The sequence below is a fragment of the Selaginella moellendorffii genome, unplaced genomic scaffold (genome assembly GCF_000143415.4).
Source record: "Selaginella moellendorffii unplaced genomic scaffold, v1.0 SELMOscaffold_39, whole genome shotgun sequence".
Lineage (NCBI taxonomy): Eukaryota > Viridiplantae > Streptophyta > Lycopodiopsida > Selaginellales > Selaginellaceae > Selaginella > Selaginella moellendorffii.
In genome coordinates this window covers 362020-380849 of record NW_003314300.1, presented here as the reverse complement: position 1 = coordinate 380849, position 18830 = coordinate 362020, and the positions used below count along the sequence as shown (strand labels likewise).

General features: G+C 45.7%; 3 protein-coding genes across 4 annotated transcripts; 1 reads left to right on the top strand and 2 right to left on the bottom strand.

Annotated features, from left to right (window-relative positions):
* Positions 1 to 989: 989 nt before the first annotated feature.
* LOC9659285 (triose phosphate/phosphate translocator TPT, chloroplastic) lies at positions 990 to 2810 on the bottom strand. The gene is made up of 11 exons (XM_002978845.2): positions 2536 to 2810; positions 2419 to 2481; positions 2290 to 2355; positions 2152 to 2230; positions 1978 to 2098; positions 1819 to 1914; positions 1650 to 1762; positions 1522 to 1599; positions 1347 to 1463; positions 1190 to 1289; positions 990 to 1131 (listed from the first exon to the last, which is right to left on the bottom strand). Exons 1-11 carry the CDS (start codon positions 2751 to 2753, stop codon positions 1004 to 1006), a joined length of 1179 nt encoding a protein of 392 aa, XP_002978891.2. The 5' UTR covers positions 2754 to 2810; the 3' UTR covers positions 990 to 1003.
* Positions 2811 to 7050: 4240 nt separating this feature from the next.
* Positions 7051 to 9873, top strand: LOC9659284 (subtilisin-like protease SBT3.9). Of its 2 annotated transcripts, none has more exons than XM_002978977.2 (10): positions 7051 to 7156; positions 7205 to 7394; positions 7441 to 7596; positions 7659 to 7770; positions 7848 to 8364; positions 8413 to 8480; positions 8534 to 8764; positions 8824 to 8938; positions 8996 to 9194; positions 9240 to 9873. In XM_002978977.2, exons 1-10 carry the CDS (start codon positions 7097 to 7099, stop codon positions 9782 to 9784), a joined length of 2193 nt encoding a protein of 730 aa, XP_002979023.2. In that variant the 5' UTR covers positions 7051 to 7096; the 3' UTR covers positions 9785 to 9873. The 2 variants fall into 2 exon arrangements, with proteins under 2 accessions (XP_002979023.2, XP_024539862.1); XM_024684094.1 differs by having other exon boundaries at positions 7072 to 7156; positions 7215 to 7394.
* A 1700-nt stretch (positions 9874 to 11573) lies between these two features.
* On the bottom strand, positions 11574 to 12428 carry LOC9659796 (pentatricopeptide repeat-containing protein At5g66520). Its single transcript, XM_024683905.1, has one exon. It carries the CDS (start codon positions 12426 to 12428, stop codon positions 11574 to 11576), a length of 855 nt encoding a protein of 284 aa, XP_024539673.1.
* Positions 12429 to 18830: the final 6402 nt, after the last annotated feature.

Sequence of the window (18830 nt, the reverse complement as noted above, 5' to 3'; positions counted from 1 at the left end):
CGGCCTTTATCAATGGGAGCTTGCCCCTTCGTTTTTCTCATTCTTTCTCTTGTTTACCATAGAAATGGCTCCTTCCAAGCTTGTGGTCGCCATGTAGACCAAGGTAGAGCGCAGATGCTCTTTGTTATCTTTCTGGGTTCTTATCGTTTTGAGTTGATTTGCAGACTCGAGCTTGAGATCTCTCATTCCTTCACGCGTGAAGTTCGAAGTGGGAATCGCGGGCGGTGGATCAAGAATCAAGATAGAGAGGCACGAAGGTGCTTTGTACAGTGTCCCATGTGTGTATGTGGAACAAGACGCCGTGGTAGAGATCAGCAAGATCAGCTCCTCAGGATGCGATAGAAATGAGGATCAAGTGATCCCTCAAGACACTTTTTCATTTCCATCGCTATCAATGTTGCGCTTTACTAGATTCATTGGATTGGCGGTGCTCCTCCCTGTGGAGCGTCGGCAAAATCGCTGGTAGATGTTTTGAATTAAATATCTAAGTTAGAAGCATCCAGCGCCAGCTCTCATGGCTCAATGATCTGGTCCACTTGTGGACCGCGCCCGTCCTCGAGCGATTGGATTGGAGCGCGGTGGAGTGGACCAAGTCGTCCAGCTCCAGTATTCGATGGAAGAGATCCAGCGCCTTGCGTCCAGGAGCACGGGCATTGCGATCGATGCGGAGGAGTTTGGGGCCCTTGTGTCGAAATATGGGATGCATGCAAGCGCAGCTGCGATTCCATGGCCGCCACTCCACCAGTATCGGCAATCCTCTGGTGGACATGTATGGCAAGCACACGAGCATTCGATGCCATCGCCGACAAAAACGTCTTCTCTTGGGGCTTCAAGTTTGCAGTCCATCAGCAGCGAGGAGGTGGATGAAGCCAGACACAAGGTTAGCCTTTCTTGACTGGAGTCCAGTTTGGTCAAAGAAGATAGCTTTCCAGTCCACGATGTTCTCAGCCTAGCATGTCAATTGCATGGTGGTGCAATCGAGGCGGGTAGACCAAATCCAAAACTAATGCTTTTGATTCAAAAGAGCTCGTTGTTTCATCTCGTCTAGTTTGGCTTTAGCAAAAGAGTAGAAGGCAACTCCACCGATTGCCATCGTCGTGCCTACAGCAGTTTGTTTTGTAATTCGATTTCCTACAGAGACAGAAAGAAAGTCACTCGCATCATCAATCTAATCACTCGAAAGGCTTACCAAAAACAAGTATAGAGAATACGATGACTACGACTCGCTTTAGTACGTTGCCTACTGCGTGTGACAGAGGCGCTACTCGTTCCAGAGTGTTGTTGCCAACCTGATAGACGTGCAAGAAATATCTGGCATCGTGCTTTATCGAAGAGAAAGAACGAACCTGATTGTACAGATGATAGAAAACTCCCACCACGATTAGATCTGCTACGAACTTTCGAATGCCTACTTTTGCAACTGAGGTAGCAAGCCCGTGCTTGACAAGGCTCGGACCTTCTATCTGTAGATAAAAAGCATTGATCTACTAAAAGCTTGCGGATTAAATGAATGCTACTTACCAGTAATGCTGGTGGAATGCACATGAAGAGCGAAATCAAAGATATGTAAGCGTAAAGATTAGTGCTGTCAATTGTTGCCTGGACAGGACAAGAAAGAGCGTCATCAGATATGAAGAAATGCTTTGTACCATAGCCTCCTTGGAAACAATGTTTCGGTATGTGTATGCGGCGTTAGACGTCATGGCACTGAGAAATCCTTTCCAGTTAAATGAAACCTCTGTGAGTGATGCTAGAGAAACCCCTGAAGGACCAAGCTTGAGAACGCAAGAGGTTTACAAATCTAGAGCATATATTTACCAGCGACTACAGGTATCAAGCTAAGCCAGAGGGCGAAAGGAACTGATTGTCCCAGAAGAAACTGTGACGCAGATGCGTTGAAGAAAGGCTCCAGCGCTGCCAGCAGCAAACACGAGTAATCCTGTCAATCTCCACAAACTAAAAGCAAAACCACAAAACCTTTGACCGTGTGTGTGAAGGAAACGGCGACGGTGGATGAGGAAATGTTGGTCATGATGTGTCCCAGCGCGTGACAAAACGAAACTGGCAGAAGCAATCTCATCAGTTCCTTGCTCAATGGCTGGAACCAATCAAATCAGGATAGGTAGTCTGGCGAAAAAATCGAAAACTTACGACACGTTTTGGCATTCCAAATGCCCAGCAAACGCTGCAGTATGTAACTCCCACCGCCAGATGAATCACGGACATGGTACTGTTCAAGGTGAGGAAAAAGATTTAGACTAAACAAGACGAAGAAGAAGAGGAAGTTACCATGGATATGGAAAGTAGTGAAACACCTGCTTGTTCAAGACATTAAAAACCGCATTTAACAGAGACCTGTGCGATCCTTTGATTTGGAGCTAGGGAAGAAAACAAAAATCTCTTATCTTTTCTTCTTACCAAGATAGGAAGAGCGACCCGGTTGTGAGCGCCGGGTATTGGTCCAGAAAGCTCGACGCACCACTGGCAACAAGAACTCAAGATCTCTAAACGAATTGGCCCCCAAATCCACATTACCTGTTGTGATCGCGCTCCTCCGCAGCCGCCGCTGCCGCTCTGCTGCAAACGAGACGAAGTGAGGATTTCTTGCCTGGAAAATCTGTTAATCCAGGGCCCGGAATAACAGATTTTCCAGCCGCGAGGCGCACAAGAAGAGCAGGGCGATGGAATTGGAGCGGCGATTCTTTGCTGATCGGGAAGCATCTGAGACGCAGATGAGCGCAGCATCGATCCATGACGCGCTGCTACATTCCTTATGCTAAAACCCTAGCCTTTAGATTGCTCAGCCTGGGTACAATGAACCTGGACACCTTAAAATCGATACGTTACGTATACATCCACCTCCCGGATCCTAGCAAGTACCGAAGAAACTTCTTCACATAAAAAATTATCAAAAACTATAGGCTATATAATTGGTTTGTTTAAACAAAACTGATAAGGGGATTGAATATATTTAAAATATACTTGAATATTTTAAGAATATTCAATCATCTAATTGTTGTTATTTATTTAGATTAATATTGTATTTATAATTTATAAATATATTTATAATCTATAAACTTTCCTAAAGACTTCCTAGTATATTCTTTTTATTCCATTATCTAATGATTAATATGCAATAAGATTAATCCTGATTTATAAATTATAAACATGTTTATAATTATTGATCAATTGGGTTATTAAAAAATACTAAATAAGTACTAAGCATTGCTATGCAGAAAATTATTTTAATTTATGTGAAAAACATTTTTAAAAATTATTTTTGGTTTGCTTATGCAAACTTATAAAGGAAGAGTGGATGTACCTAAAATATAATATTCTAACCATCTAACAGTTATTAGATTAATTTTGTATTTATAATTTACAAACTTTTCTAAACACTTTTCAAGATTTCATATAATCAATAAGATTAATAAATAATAACCACTATTATTAAGTAACCAAACATTGTTGCATCCAGTAAATTTTTGGTATGCTTAAGCAAAATTGTAGGAGTAAATGGTTGTTATTCATTTGATTAATCTTGTATTTATAATATATATAAACATATTTATAATTTATAAACTTTCCTAAACACTTTTTAGCATATTCTATTTATTTTACCATCTAATGGTTGTAATAAGATTAATCTTATGTTTATTTTTTGAGCCTTATAAACCTTGTCAAGAGAAGGTAAATTTTGCTCCATACATTGTGAACACTGAACATCAAATATAACAACTGATAACAGCATAAAATCTTTATTCATAAAATACACAAATGCTTGAACAATAGGTTTATAAAAAACATGAGAAGAGAATGAAGAAAGAAAAGGAGCTCGAGAAAAGGTGTTAACATTAAATATAAAACTCCTTTGGCGATAAACAACTTCAAAATCATATATCTTAAACTTCAAAGCCCACTGAGTAATACAATCAATCAAGTTCTTCTGCTTCAATAATAAAGTAACTACAATATGATCATCTTTTAGTAATGTTTGAGAACTATGTAGATATGTGTGAAGTTTCTCACTATTGTAAAATACACCTTTATTATATAGTAATTCATCTTCATTGGTTCTAACATAAAGTTGATATAATGGGATGGTGCTAATTAGACATATTTGAGCTCTTTTACATCAACACACTTCCAAAATTTATCTAAAAAACATCCACCTGCAAAACTAAAGATCTAGTGTAATTATGATATGCTAAAACTGGAAAAATTATTAACAACTCTTTAAAATCTGTAAATGCCCTCTCATAATCTATATACCACATGAAAGATAATATTGACAACTTCAACAATGGTCCCAATAATGCAATATGATTAGAAATATGATTAATGAAATGGCTGAGAGATTACACCTTGCCTAATAAGCATTGCATATTATTCACACACTTTAGAGTAACAAATTTATTAAAATCAACTTGCAAACTTTAATGAGAAATATGGTACTCAAGATAAATTGTATCCTTGAACACAAACATACACTTCAATTACTTTAGCTTTAAATTAACTTCCTGCAAGTGATCCAACACTTTACAAACATCACTAATGTATGCCTATATCCCCTCCAAATAGATCAAAACATCATTTATAAAGTTAATAGTTACCTCCAACATATTGCAAAAAACCTCATTCATCATCCATTAAAAAGTAATTAAAGCATTTTTCAAATCAAATGGCATCACCAAGAATTTGTATAAACCAAATAATATATAAAAAGAAGTCTTGGGAATATTTTCCTTGGCCATTAGCACTTATCAGTATCCAAAAGCAAAATATAATTTTACGAACCAACAATTTTTCCCTAAACAATCTAGAAGATTAATAGTGTGAGGAAAAGGGTATATATTCAAGATAATTATTTTGTTTAATAGGCAATAGTCAATGCAAAAATAAATATTCCCATCAGGATTTGTCACAATATAAAGTTCACACAACTAAAAAGTTTACAACTTTCAAATAACACTCTATTTTGGGTTTTATGCTTCTAAATCCTTGATGTTTTTCTGCCAAGAAATATGAGATCAAATGTTTGTAGAAGTTTATATAGAAATGTTTGGAGGTGAGCCCAACTTACAACTATGTTGTCTTTGTCCAAGAAGGTGACAGGGTAATAGAAAATATTCTAATTGTTTAAAAAATATTCATGGCTAGGCACACGGCGATCACATCTCAGCCGTCAGCAAAACGCCATCCAGCCGTCGACATATAATCGTTAGTTTCTCCCCTTTTTATCATATCAAGGAAGCTTATGCGAGAGGAGAAGCTCTGTGATGGTGCGACAGTGAGTTCGAGGATGACGATTGTGCCGTATCGTCATCGAGGATGATGATGCTCAAGGGCGCCATGAGCTATGTTTAAATTGGGGAGGGAGGCCGGGAGAGAGCTCTAGCTCATGTCCAAGCTCCACGGCTGGTCTCTTTGGCGGGCTTCGTGAGGGAGAGGAGTGGCGGGGCTTGCTACGGGACCATGATGATGGAGCTGTGCGGCCCTAGTCTGTGCCATCGATTGATCAAGGGAGGGCCGCTGGGTGAGAAGGAGGCCGCCAAGACCATCCAGCGTCTGGTGAAGGCGCTCAAGGGGATACATACCAGCAGCATCGTCCACCGGAATCTCAAGCCGGAGAACAGCTGGACGCTGGCCATTGACATATGGGTACTGGGAGTGATCGCATATGAGCTGCTGAAAGGCTACAAGCAATCCAGGGAGATCGAGTTGTTGTGAACCAGGGATTCCCGGATGGTTGTCCACATTCCCGGGATGCTGGCTGTGGAGCCGAGCTAGAGGTTGACACTGGATGGTGTGCTGGAGCATCCCTGGATCGTGGAAAATTGCAGCAGTAAAATCAAGAAGACTATCCACAGGAGGAGGCACTGTGGAGTGAAGAGGAGTGCTCCTGGTTTTAGTAGCGACTTGGTTGTGAAGAAAGTTCGAGCAGCGTGAGTGAAAATTATCGCTAACCCGTTTTCCTCCGTCATAAAATGTGAGACTGGTCAAACAAATCTCATGATATAAAGAATCCTCTTCAGTCAACGCGTGTTTGTTGCTTTCATTTTGTTTCAGGTTAGTTTTCAGGTGAGCCCACATACTAGAGCAGTATAAAGAGGTGAAATTCGGGCAAGAGTTAAGTGTGCTCGTCTGGGTACCTCCAAATGGGCCGCTGGCCCTGGGCATGGCCAACTTCATCGTGCACGTAATAGTTTTTTGAATTTTTTTTACTTCACCTAAAATCTCAAAAGAGCTATGTGGCCGCATTTCTGCGTGCTCCCGACGATGATATCTGACTAAGTGATAGTTAGACGGGCATTTGATGTGAAGATGTAGAAACAATGAAATGCTGGCCTGCTTGGCAGCAGCATTATTTGTCCTAGAACTGTCTTTCAGCACTTTGCAACCTGCCTCGGCCTGATATCTTAATTGTAGAGTCTGTTTGCGGCTGAATTTCTAGGCGTCATTCTCGCATCAGCATACTCATACCAGTACCACACTAAGTTTAAAGCCAGTGCCACATACCGCCTCATAAACAGCAGATTCACCACCTCAGGCTTGCATACATATGGATCTAATCACCACAAGTATCTCAAAAGTAAAGGCTCCAGGGTTGAAGTGACACATATTCTCCTATCCGCACTACGATGAGGTTCGCACTGGTACCTACAGGCAGCTCTTCCACCCGGAGCAGTTCATCAGTGGCAAGGAAGACGCTGCGAATAACTTCACTCGTGGTCACTACACCAGTAAGATCTAAAGTTCTTTTTAAAAGGTTGGCTAATTTCTTGTTCATCGACTTTCTTTGTAAAGAGAATGTTTTTACATGCAGGATCATCGATGGACGAAGCCTAATGTGCTTCTCGAATTTTCTTTTCACGGGGGGGGCCGCACTACACACAACCCCATTGGCTGTTTGCGGGTCCACTACTAGTGGTCGGATGGGCCAGCCAGATCAACATCGCGACTAAAGAAAAATTGAGCGCGTGAAGGCCCACACAGTACATCTGATCAGAATGCTGACTGGTGTCGCCTCTATATCAAACCCCGGGTATGCTCGGAAAGCAGCTAGAGATTTTCCATTGCATTGCACTCCTGAAGAATGGCACCACTAATCGCTTTTCTTATTCTTCTGGCTCAAATCCAGTGCTCGATGGGAGAGGTAAGTATTTTATTGAGTATACAGCGGCGCTAACTGGTGCCATCGTAGGTTTATATAGTCTACATGGGGAAAAAAACCATTGAAGACCACGAACTGGTAACGAAATCCCATCACGAAACGCTGGCTAGTGTGTTGGGAAGTGAAGATTTGGCAAAAAGTGCTATCTTGTACAGCTACCGGCATGGATTCAGCGGTTTCGCAGCAGATATGAATCCAGGGCATGCAAAAGCTTTGTCCAGTAAGTGGCTGTGCTCTCAGCTTTCAGGCTAATACTTCTGTAACAGAGATGCCTGGAGTTGTGTCTGTGTTCCGCAGCAAAAAGGTGAAGCTGCATACAACTCACAGCTGGGACTTCCTTGGATTGGATGTCATGAAGCCCAAAGGCATTTTGCAAGAATCTGGCTTCGGAGTGGACGTAATTGTTGGGGTTGTGGATTCAGGTGTTTGTTAAGTTTCACATTCTAGTGTGCAGCAGATACCAAATTTCGGAACTTTTCTGCAGGTGTATGGCCTGAAGCTGAGAGTTTCAATGACAAATCAATGCCAGCAGTTCCCACAAGATGGAAGGGAATATGTCAAATAGGCGAGAACTTCACGGCTTCAAACTGTAATAGGTTCGTTGTTGGGACCTCCGAGTGGCTTGGAACTTGGAAGTATAGCCGTTTCATGTGTTTTAACTGCATGAATGCAGGAAACTTATAGGAGCTCGATATTTCGACCAAAGTGTGGATCCTAGCGTGGAGGATTACAGATCACCCAGGGACAAAAACTCTCACGGCACGCATACATCGTCGACCGCTGTAGGCAGGCTCGTTTACGGAGCCAGCGATGATGAATTTGGCAGCGGAATAGCTCGTGGTGGAGCACCAATGGCCAGGCTTGCAATGTACAAATTCTATGAAGAGAGTAGCAGCTTAGAAGCAGACATTATTTCTGCAATCGACTACGCAATTTATGACGGAGTCGACATCCTGTCCATTTCTGCAGGCATGGAAAATACGTACGACTACAACACGGATGGCATTGCAATTGCCGCATTTCATGCAGTCCAGAATGGGATTTTAGTTGTGGCAAGTGGTGGCAATTCGGGACCATATCCGTCCACAATCATTAACACTGCTCCCTGGATTCTGAGTGTGGGAGCAAGCACTATTGACCGGGGTTTCCATGCAAAGATCGTTCTTCCCGACAATGCTACCTCTTGCCAGGTTTGCAAAATGGCTGTATGAACCTTCATTTTTGAAGTTTTTGGACAGGCAACGCCATCACAGCACCGGACCGGTTCTAAAGTTGGATTGCATGGAATTGCCTCTGGGGAGAATGGGTATGCATACATTCGGACACTAGTATCTCTCTGATGAGGTGAATTCTGTGCAGCTATTGTACAGAAGCGACATTGAATGGTACCACCCTGAGAGGGAAGTATGTCCTTTGCTTTGCTTCCAGCGCCGAGCTTCCCGTGGACATGGATGCTATCGAAAAGGCTGGAGCCACCGGAATTATAATCACCGATACAGCCAGATCGATAACAGGAACCTTGTCGCTCCCTATATTTGTAGTTCCCAGTGCATGCGGTGTGCAGCTCTTAGGTCACAGATCACATGAGAAGTAAGCCAGATCGATCTTGTTTATCTTCATCATTTGAACTTGGCTACCTCCAATTGCAGATCGTCAACGATCTATATCCATCCACCTGAAACTGTGACCGGGATTGGACCAGCCCCTGCTGTTGCAACCTTCTCAGCCAGGGGACCAAACCCAATTTCTCCTGATATTCTAAAGGTTTGTGAGTCATTTGGTTTCCAAATTCAAACATCTGATATATTACCGGCATTGCAGCCTGATATCATTGCTCCTGGCGTTGACATAATCGCTGCTATTCCTCCAAAAAACCATTCAAGCAGCTCAGCAAAGAGTTTTGGAGCGATGAGTGGCACGTCCATGTCCTGTCCTCACGTTTCCGGTGTTGCGGCTTTGCTTAAATCCTTGCATCCAGATTGGAGCCCCTCCGCAATCAAGTCTGCAATTATGACAACAGGTATGTGGGTTTTGCAAGTTCTGTCCTGAAGTATCACGGTTGCAGCTTGGAACATGGACAACACAAGGGATATAATAACTGATAGTTTCACACTAAGTTATTCCAACCCCTTCGGATATGGTGCAGGACACATCAATCCAACCAAAGCAGCAGATCCAGGCCTTGTTTACGTTACCACTCCTCAAGACTATGCTCTCTTCTGCTGCAGTCTGGGCAGCATTTGCAAGATTGAACACTCCAAATGCTCGTCTCAGACTCTAGCAGCCACTGAGCTGAACTATCCCTCGATAACAATCTCCAATCTGGTGGGAACCAAAACAGTGAAAAGAGTTGTCACAAACGTAGGGACACCATACTCAAGTTACAGGGCAATCGTGGAAGAGCCGCATAGCGTCAGAGTTACAGTCAAACCGGACAATCTCCATTTCAACAGTTCCGTGACAAAGCTGTCTTATGAGATCACGTTTGAGGCTGCTCAAATAGTTCGTTCAGTGGGGCACTATGCTTTTGGCTCCATCACTTGGTCAGATGGCGTCCATTATGTACGGAGCCCCATTAGTGTCCAGGTAAACGATTTCATTCGTGCTTGACTGGGTGGTAAATAAACGACGAAATAAATGTTTCTTGCACCCTATATGGTATGAATATAAACCACCCTTAGAAAGCGGTTTTTATTCAATTTAGTTTCAAAAGTAATTCAATCTTTCTTCAAGCCCCAAAGCATTTAACGACGAGTGCAACTGTGCTGTAAATTGAATTCATTTTGCCTTCGTTCCAGAGCTATCAACAACGTGGGACTATTCCAAAAAACTACGACTTGCGATTAGGAATTGTTGACTCTTGACGATACCCTGCTGCTTGTAGCGCTCGTGTCCATCGTCGGTCTCCCAATCTGTTTCCAACAGTTCTGCAATCAATGGCAGAGAATAGCGATTCCAGACAGTGAAGTCGATCACCAGATCGAGGAGCTTGGTGAACAGCTGGCCGAGAAGCATGATCGCTTGGAGTCACGGGTCAAGGGCCGGGGAGATCCAGAGCTGAAAGATGTCATGCGCCGTTTCTTGGATGAGGATTGGTTTCAGGATACCTGGACCTGACGAATGTTGGAACATTTCATGTACGCCGAGGGAGATTCTAGCGCTCTTCCCACAATCTTGGAGGCCATCTCTTGGTCTCCTTGCGTGTAGCATCCTCCAAGCAAGCTCTCCACCATCGCGCACGGTGGCAATTCCTTGATTTTGCGAGAAGAGCTAGACTCCCGAATCTCTTGTGCATGCTTGAGCTAAAAAGAAGAAGAGCGGAAGCTACGATAGTGGATGACTCAAAGGATAGTTGTATATCATATTATAGATATATATACATGATGAAGAGACTTGCCTCTAGCCTACACCTGGATCAATGAAGTGGCACTTCTGCCACATAGGAGTCCCTCTCGATCTCGATGACATGAATCTGAGATCACTCTCCCTCTGCATCCAAGCACTTGGTCATATCCATGACAGAAATCTGTCTCTACTCAGTGCCTCCTCTCAGCGCCTCTGCCAGTGCCTTCTCACAGCAGCGCCTCACTCAGCGCTCCAGTGGAGTCTCTGCTTGGCCAGCCCTCGGTGCCTCGTGCCTCTACGCCCGGCACTCACCTCTGGTGAGTCTCTGCGGGGCCTCACACGCCCTAGTGCCTCCTTCACGGCCTCTGATCGCAGTCTTTCCTCTCTCAGCGCCTCTGCCAGCCAGTCTCTACTCGATCACATCCTCTGATCTCTCACTGTCCTCAGTTGAAGCTCAGCCTCGACCAAGCCTCCTTGGCCAGAGTCCTAATGGCTCTCTCCCTCTGCTATGGAGCCCTCTCACAGCCCAACACTCAGCATCGCCTCTGCCTGCTTGCCTCTGGACAGCACCTCTTTCCAGTCCACCAGCGCCCCAGCACTCCAATCCCTTCGCACCTCTGCTTGCAGCCCTTGGTGTCTCGCGCCTCTACCCTACAGGGTGCCCAGCGCTCACCTCTGCTCGGCCAGTGCCTCGCGCCACAGCGCCTCTGGGCTGGTCTCTGCTTGATCACGCCTTAGCGCCTTGCTCAGCTCGCTAGTGCCGTTATCTTGGCACTCAGTACAGCACAGTGCCAAATCTTGACACCTCTCAGCCACGTCCAGTGGCTCATCGTCATCCTCGCTAGCCTCTTCCTCGGCCAGCACCATCGTCCCTGGATCTGAAGCCCTCAGGGCTCCGATACCATGATACCATGAAGAGAAGAAGAGCAGAAGCTACAATGGTGGATGACTCAAAGGATAGTTGTATATCATATCATAGATATATATACATGATGAAGAGACACACCTTTAGCCTACACCTGGATCAATGAAGTGACACTCCTGCCACCTAGGATCATGTCATAGAGAGCGTATACCTCAACATGAGCATCCCAGCTCGTCCGAGAAGATCAACCATATGAACCAGATGACTCTGGGACGCCAGCAAGCTCTGATCTTGCTCCATGCTGTAGAAACAGTACGCTGCTTGATCGATCAAGCCCGAGTGGCTGCAAGAGCTCAAGATACTGATGAAAGTCACTTGATTCGGCTCCACTCCTTGCTGCTGCATCCTCTGGAACAGCTCCATCGACTCGGAGCTCCGGGCGTGCTGGGCGTAAGCCGAGATCATGACGAGACGATGTTCCTGAACTGCAAGCTCATCCTGTCGAAAACTCTCCTGGCCTCTTCCAGGCTTCCACACTTCGCGTACATGTTTACAAGAGCGTTGGCCACCATTTTCTCCGACTCGAGCTCTTGGTTTGGCGACATGAAATCGCGATGAGCGGCCTTGCACTGGCTGAGGCATGCCAGATCCGTGTAGGCATCCAGCACCTGCGCGATTGTGATCTTGTCCGGATGATCCATCTTGGAGAAGATCTCCAGAGCGCCTTGGATGTGACCTGATCGTGCGTACCACTGCATCTCGTTTGTCCGTCGCAAGTCCTTCGAAAGTGCTCCTTGCAAGCCCGAGCCTCTGGGACTTGGAGTACGAGTTGATAACTGCTGCTACCACAACTGGATCGGATCCAAGCCCCAAACTGGTCGCTCGATCGTGAAGAAAGTTCGTTTGTAGCAATGCATGCTCGCAACTGGTAGCACACGCAGTTAAAACAGTCGCGAACGTGAACGTATCATCCTTATCACCTTCCAGATCCATCATTTTCAGCACGAACAGAGCTTCTTCGGGATCGGCATAAGCCCATACCATGGCGTTCCAGAGCACCAAGTCGAACCTATAGTGTCAAAATCTCTCAAACACCTCAGTTTCATTGATTCTCCTGTGACTTCCAAAGCATTTCACCAGTGCTGTGGCAACACCTAAATCGTCCGTGGTCGAAACATCTCCCCCAGTAGAACACAGAAACTCCATGGCTCTCGAGCTGATCGTGTTTATCATGCTTGTGCTAAACCCAGACTTCGAAGAGCTCGACAATCCCTGGAGCAGAGCAACTGAAGAGGTGTGAAAACTCTTCTTCGCTGGAAATCTATTGTTTGTAAGAAAACAAAAGAGAGAAGGTCCCGATCTCCAAGGGCAGAGAAGAAGCACGAGTAAAAGAATGCTGTGTATTGATAAGAAAAACAATGGAATGGAGATAGGGATTCACAATTCGGATTCCCCCTTTTGAAAGGCTAGCGGTTCTAACTGCTAGCATATACTATATGCTGTGCATGATTTAATCTATGGCTCCGATGCAGCCCTGGGTTCAAAGTCGGAGTCCCCTGAACCTGGGTTTTTGGTTGCTACATTCTGCTCCCCTGACAAAACTAGACACCGTCCTCGGTGCGAACATAGTCAGTTTCCATCGCTTGTTGCTGCTGCTGTTCAAGTCGATAGAGGCGACGTTTTTGCTGTGGGAGTGTAAGCTCGTGGTTAGGGACACTGTCTGGTGGATCTGTCCCATCTTCCTGGAGGTCGGCTACCTCAGCCAGCAGGGCGGTATGATCATCCTCGAGTTTCCGGTAGCGGGTGTTGAGCTCTTCGTATTTGAATTTGTAGGTGAATTCGTGAGCTGCTGATGGGGTTGATGGCTGCTTAGAGACGATCTTCCTGATGTCCCGGAGGTCAGTGCGGATCTGCTTCATCTCTTCAATCTGAGTATCCAGCCGGTGGTTTAAAGGCTCATAAAATTCCTTCTTGATCGCTCCCCGGGTGTATATGAAGGAGTCTTGATTGAGAAGATGCTGTGCAATGTCGGCTGGTGTTGGGAAGTAGTTTGCTTGCTCGCGGTGCATGCGTTGATCCAGGGCTTCAAACAACTTGCGGGTGCAGTAGCTTGGGTCGCGAAGTTTATCTTCGTACTCCTTCCTGATCTCGTCATAATCACGGCGTACCTGACTCTGTGGCTGAGGCATGGTTGCTGCTCCTGCTCCTGCTCGGTGATCCTGGTGTTTCTCGCTAGGGTTCGCTCTGTTCTTGGTCCCGGGAGTTGAAGTTGCTGGAGGCTGAATATGCTTCGTTGGATGTGGGTGACGTGGTTGGGCCAGATTCTTTGAGGTGGTTGGAGATGAGCTTTTCAGTTTGATGGTGGATGAACGGCCCAGATGTGGCACTGAAATTAATTTATCCGTTGAAAAATTTTTCGCTTGGAATTTTGTTGAAGGGGCGGAATTTTTGTGAATGCTGGTCGTGGTATTTGCTGGAGGAGACATGGTTGCGTGTTCTTCAAGTGATTGGCGAAGGTAGTCAATGTTTTCTTTTGTGGAACGTGTCAAGGAGGTCGGGGTGTTGAGAATGTTGTTCTCAGCTGGTGTAGAAATTGAGTTTTGGGCGATCAGCTGACGTTTTTCTTTGGCGATGTTGATGTGTTTGTGAGAAGTTGTCGGTTTTGGGGCTGATTCGAGTGGATGCGGGCTCTGGGGTGATTGTTGATGGTGGTGTGAGTTGTGTTCCTTGTCACTGATGATGAGGTGCTCTCGGATCAAGGGTTTGGGAGCTGGATTCACTGGTGTTTTGCGTGTGAAGCGGCGGCGAAGTGGAGTTGAATTGTTGGAGTGTTTGTTGCTGGAGCTAGTGTTGTTGGAGTGAGTTGAGCCTGATTGTTGAGATGCTGGCTTTGGTTTCTTGCTGGGAGTTGCTCCTTCTGATTCTGAGTGTTCTTCGGAGCTGTCACTTTGTTCTGTGGAGTTCGTTTGGGTTGTCCACGGTTGCTTGTTGGGAAGAGCTTCGTGTAGAGCGATCAGCAGTGGGAAGATTACTGTGCGCATGGTCTTCTTGTTGAGTGTGGTGAGGATGGCGCAGTCAAGAAGCTTGAGAGGGAGCTCGTGGAGATGATGAGCCACGTTCACACGTTTGCCGTCGAGTAGAGCTCCGTAGACTTCTGCTGTGCGCTTGCCGATGGTGCGATCTGTTGGGCGAAGTTTGTAGTAGAGGAGGAGGGCTTTGAGTCGATCCATATGCTGCTCCTCGATGTCCTCCCATGTGAGCTCACCGGTAATTTCTCGATTGGCCTTGATGATTTGCTGTGGAACTTCTCCTGAAAATTTGAGCAGTCCCTTGTTGGAGATTTTGAAAACAGAAGCGATTCTTGCTGGGCTGAGGGTGATCTCGTTGGTGCCATCGGTTATGGTGTTGTTCTTGGGGTTGAAGGAGGCTGCCAGTTTCCTCGCTAGTTTTTGATCAGGGTGTGTTGAAAAGGCCTTGTGGAGGAGCTCGAATCCATGGTCCTTGAGCCAGGTGGTTGTGTCGTTGCTGGGAAGCCTAGGAATATGGTGTATGACGTATCTGAGGCGTTGGGGTGGATGAGCTGGCATCTTTCTCTTCATTTTCTGCGATCGAAGTGCTCGCCTCGTTAGGGTTCTTGAAACCTGTAACTGTTGGTTGGCTGATCGTGCGGCGCTCGATTGCTGGTGATGAACGGTCGAGATTTGTTGACGGAATTGATGTGGTTTGATTTGGCTTGATTGCAAATCAATGGTGGATATTGGTCATGAAGTTAACTCAAGTTCAACTGTTGATATTTGCTCAGGTGGCGTTGATCCAACGGTAGCTTGGGACTTACAGATTTTTGCTGCTGTTTGTTGCTGAAGTTGGTGGATGAGTTCGTGTTGAGTTGAGTTGAGTTGTGTCGAACTGATTTGAGTTAAAGTTTGTCTATTGGGGTGAGTGTTGATTGTTGGTTTTGGGGTGTTTGTCGGTTTGGGTCTGAAATTTGTTGAGGTGCTGATGTTGAATATGTTGACGTGATATGGTCGAAGCTTGTTGAGGTTGACGATCTTAGTGAAGTCTTCGGCGAGTGTGCTGACTTTGGCGGTGCCGTTGGGGTATAGTTCAATGATTTTGAAAGGTCCTTGCCAGTTGGTGTGGAGTATTCGGCCAAGTTTGCCGATGGGTCCTCGGTACCAGAGAACATGGTCGTCGACGCTGTATTTGGGAATGTTATGCTGGGATGCTTGTCGATCGTGCCGAGCTTTTCTTTGTTTTTGGATGGCATGAAGTGTCCAGAGGGCATTGAGTCGGAGTTCGTCGAGATGTTCTAGTTGCTGAAGCCTTTCTCGAACTGCATGTCGGGTGTCGAGATTATACTTGACGGTGATTCACATGCTTGGGATGATGAATTCAATTGGTGTGATGGCTTCTGTTCCAAAGGCGAGTTTGAATGGCGTCATGTCAGTGGTGACTTTATACGCAGTGCGATAGGCCCAAAGTACGTCAAGAAGTTTGTCGTCCCAGTCTTTGCCGGAATCGTTGATGACTTTTTTTGAGGATGGTCTTTAGTGTTTTGTTTGTTGCTTCTGCTTGACCGTTGCCTTGAGGATAGTATGGTGTCGACGTTTTGTGTCGGATTTTGAACTCGGTGGCGAGATGTTCGATTGTTTGATTGATGAAGTGGGTGCCTCTGTCGGTGACGAGTTCGAGTGGTGTGCTGAAACGAGTGATGATATTTTCGTAGATGAAGGTTGCTGTTGCTTTCGCTGTGGCATGTCGGAGAGGTATTGCTTCGGCCCACTTGGTAGTGTAATCGGTGGCGACAATGATGTACTGATTTCGTCGATGGGTGCTGACTTGGGGTCCGATGAAGTCAAGTCCCCATTTCTGAAATGGTGCCATTGGGAATGTTGGGTTGAGTTGTTGAGTCTGAGTTTTTGGTGGTAGTCGGTGTCTTTGACATGTGTCGCAGCGTTTGCAGAATTCTTCAGTGTCATGCCAGAGTGTCAGCCACCAGAGGCCGGCTTGAAGAATCTTCCGAGTTGTGGTGTCAGCGGCGAAGTGTCCGCTGGAAGGTCCATCATGAGCTTCCTTGATGATTTGAGTTGTGGTTGGCGGCTTGATGCATCGGCGAAGAATGTTGTCAATTCCTAGTTTGTAGAGAGTGCCTCCGATGACTGAGTATCGTCGGGTTTTAGCAACAAAAGTCTTCTTTTGGTCGGACATAGTGTACTGATCTGGAACTTTTGCTGAGTGCAGGTAACTGAAGACGTCGTCGAGCCAGGTTGCTGGTATTGAAACTCGGAATAGGTTTGAGTCGGGTAAGTCATCGGTAAGTCTTTCGGGTTTATCGCCGGTGGTGATCCGGCTGAGATAATCTGCTTGCTCGTGATTTTTGCCGGGTTTGTGGACGATCTCAAAGTTGTATTCTTGTAGTAAAAGGAACCATTTTGATATTCGACCAGATAATATCGGCTTGTTGATGAGGTAAAGGAGTGCCTTGTGGTCGACAAAAATTACGACTTTGGTTGACAGTATGTAGTGTCGAAACTTCTGAAGTGAGTAGATCATGCCGAGAGCTTCTTTCTCGGTAGTGGTGTAATTTCGTTCAGCTGGGTTGAGTAGTCGGCTGGCGTAGTAGATCGGTTGATCTCGGTTGTCGTGTTGAGTTTGGCTCAGAATTGCACCAGTGGCGACGTCGGAAGTGTCGACATGAATGTGGAACTCTTGTGTCCAGTCGGGCTTGGCAAGGATCGGTGCTGTTGTTAGTTTGAGTCGGAGATTGTCGAATGCTTGTTGCTGTTCGGACGTCCATGTCCATTGGGCATCTTGTTTTAGTCCATCGGTGAGTGGTTTGGCAATGTGAGCATACTTGTGGATGAATCGTCGGTGATATCCGACTTTGCCGAGGAAGCGCCGAAGTTCTTTCTGGTTCTTCGGCAGTTCAAGTTTGGAGATGATGTCAACTTTGTCCTTGTCGATGAGAATGCCATCTTTGCAGACAACGTGGCCGAGGAGTACTCCAGATTTGACGAAGAAAGCGCATTTGTCGGGGTTGAGTGCTATGTTGTTCTCCTCACACTTGTTGAGGCATTTCTCCAGGCATTCAAGATGTTGATCTTCCGAGCTGAAAACGCTGAAGTCGTCCATGAAGACTCTCATGAAGTCAGTGAGGTAGTCTCGGAAAGTGTTGGTAACAAGCCTTTGGAAGGTGAATGGGGCGTTGCAGAGTCCAAAAGGCATTCGTCAATAAGCATAGGCTCCCCATGGACTGATGAATGCTGTCTTGTGCTGATCTTCTTCGGCGATGTGAATTTGGTTGTAGCCGGAGAAACCATCGAGGAAGGAATACATCTCGTGTCCGGCGACTGCGTCAAGAACTTCGTCGGTAAATGGTATCGGGAAGACATCTTTTTTGGTGGCGTCGTTGAGCTGTTTATAGTTGACGCAGATTTGAAGTTTGCCATTTTTCTTCGGTACAACCACCAGTGGTAAAAGCCATATCGGATTCTGAATTGGGTAGATGTACTCGACTTGGAGAAGCTTGTCGAGTTCTTCCTTTACTTGTTCCATCAGATTTGGATTCATCCGGTAGGCTGCTTGTCTTCTTGGTTTTGAGTCTGGAAGAAGGGTGATGGTGTGAAGGCTGAGTTTTGGCAAAACTCCCTTAAGGTCTCGATAACTCCAAGCGAACAAGTGTTTCTTCTTTCGGAGAAGATTGATGCCTTTGTCTCGAAAACTTGCCGAGATGTCAGTGGCGAGTACAATGTAGTGTTCGTTGCCGTCGTCGGCAAGGCTGACTTTTTCGAGTTTTTGGTCTGCTGGAATTGACGGAATGTAGGCAACTTTGTTGTGGTTGTCGACTGTGAATGCCGGTGGCGCTTCGAGTTTTGTATCTCGAGTGACTGGATTTTTCAGTGCTGATGTAATCGGGGGTTGTTCTCGTTGGAAGTCGGCGACAATTCGGAAGAGGTCGATCTTGGCCAAAGGTTCGAGATCGGGGTAGGCTTTGAGAATTTGTTGTTCTTGATAGTCGTCGAGGCCATCTTCGAGATTATATTCTTCCAAGTCAATAGGTCGGTTGTGGCTGGACAGCGATTTAGTCGCTTTTGTCGACACAGTTGTTGGTCCGTCTGGTCCGTGAAGGATAAGATTGTCATTGGGCCAATCTTGATAAACTTGGGCAGTTCGGAGCCAAGGTCGACCGAGGAGAATTGAGTATCCGTCGGTCTGCTCCGGTAGTTTGAGGATGACATAGTTGACTGGTATTTTGACGCCTTGAATGGTGGTGTTGACTTTTCGGATGATGCCTTTGGGTTGAACAGATCGGTGGTTGGCCATTCAGACATTGAAAGGTGCTGGGTGAACTGGGCCGATGTTGAGTTGTTGAACAAGACTTTCTTCAATAATATTAACGCTGGAGCCGCCGTCAATTATGGCTCCTCGAACAAGATGTTTGTCGAG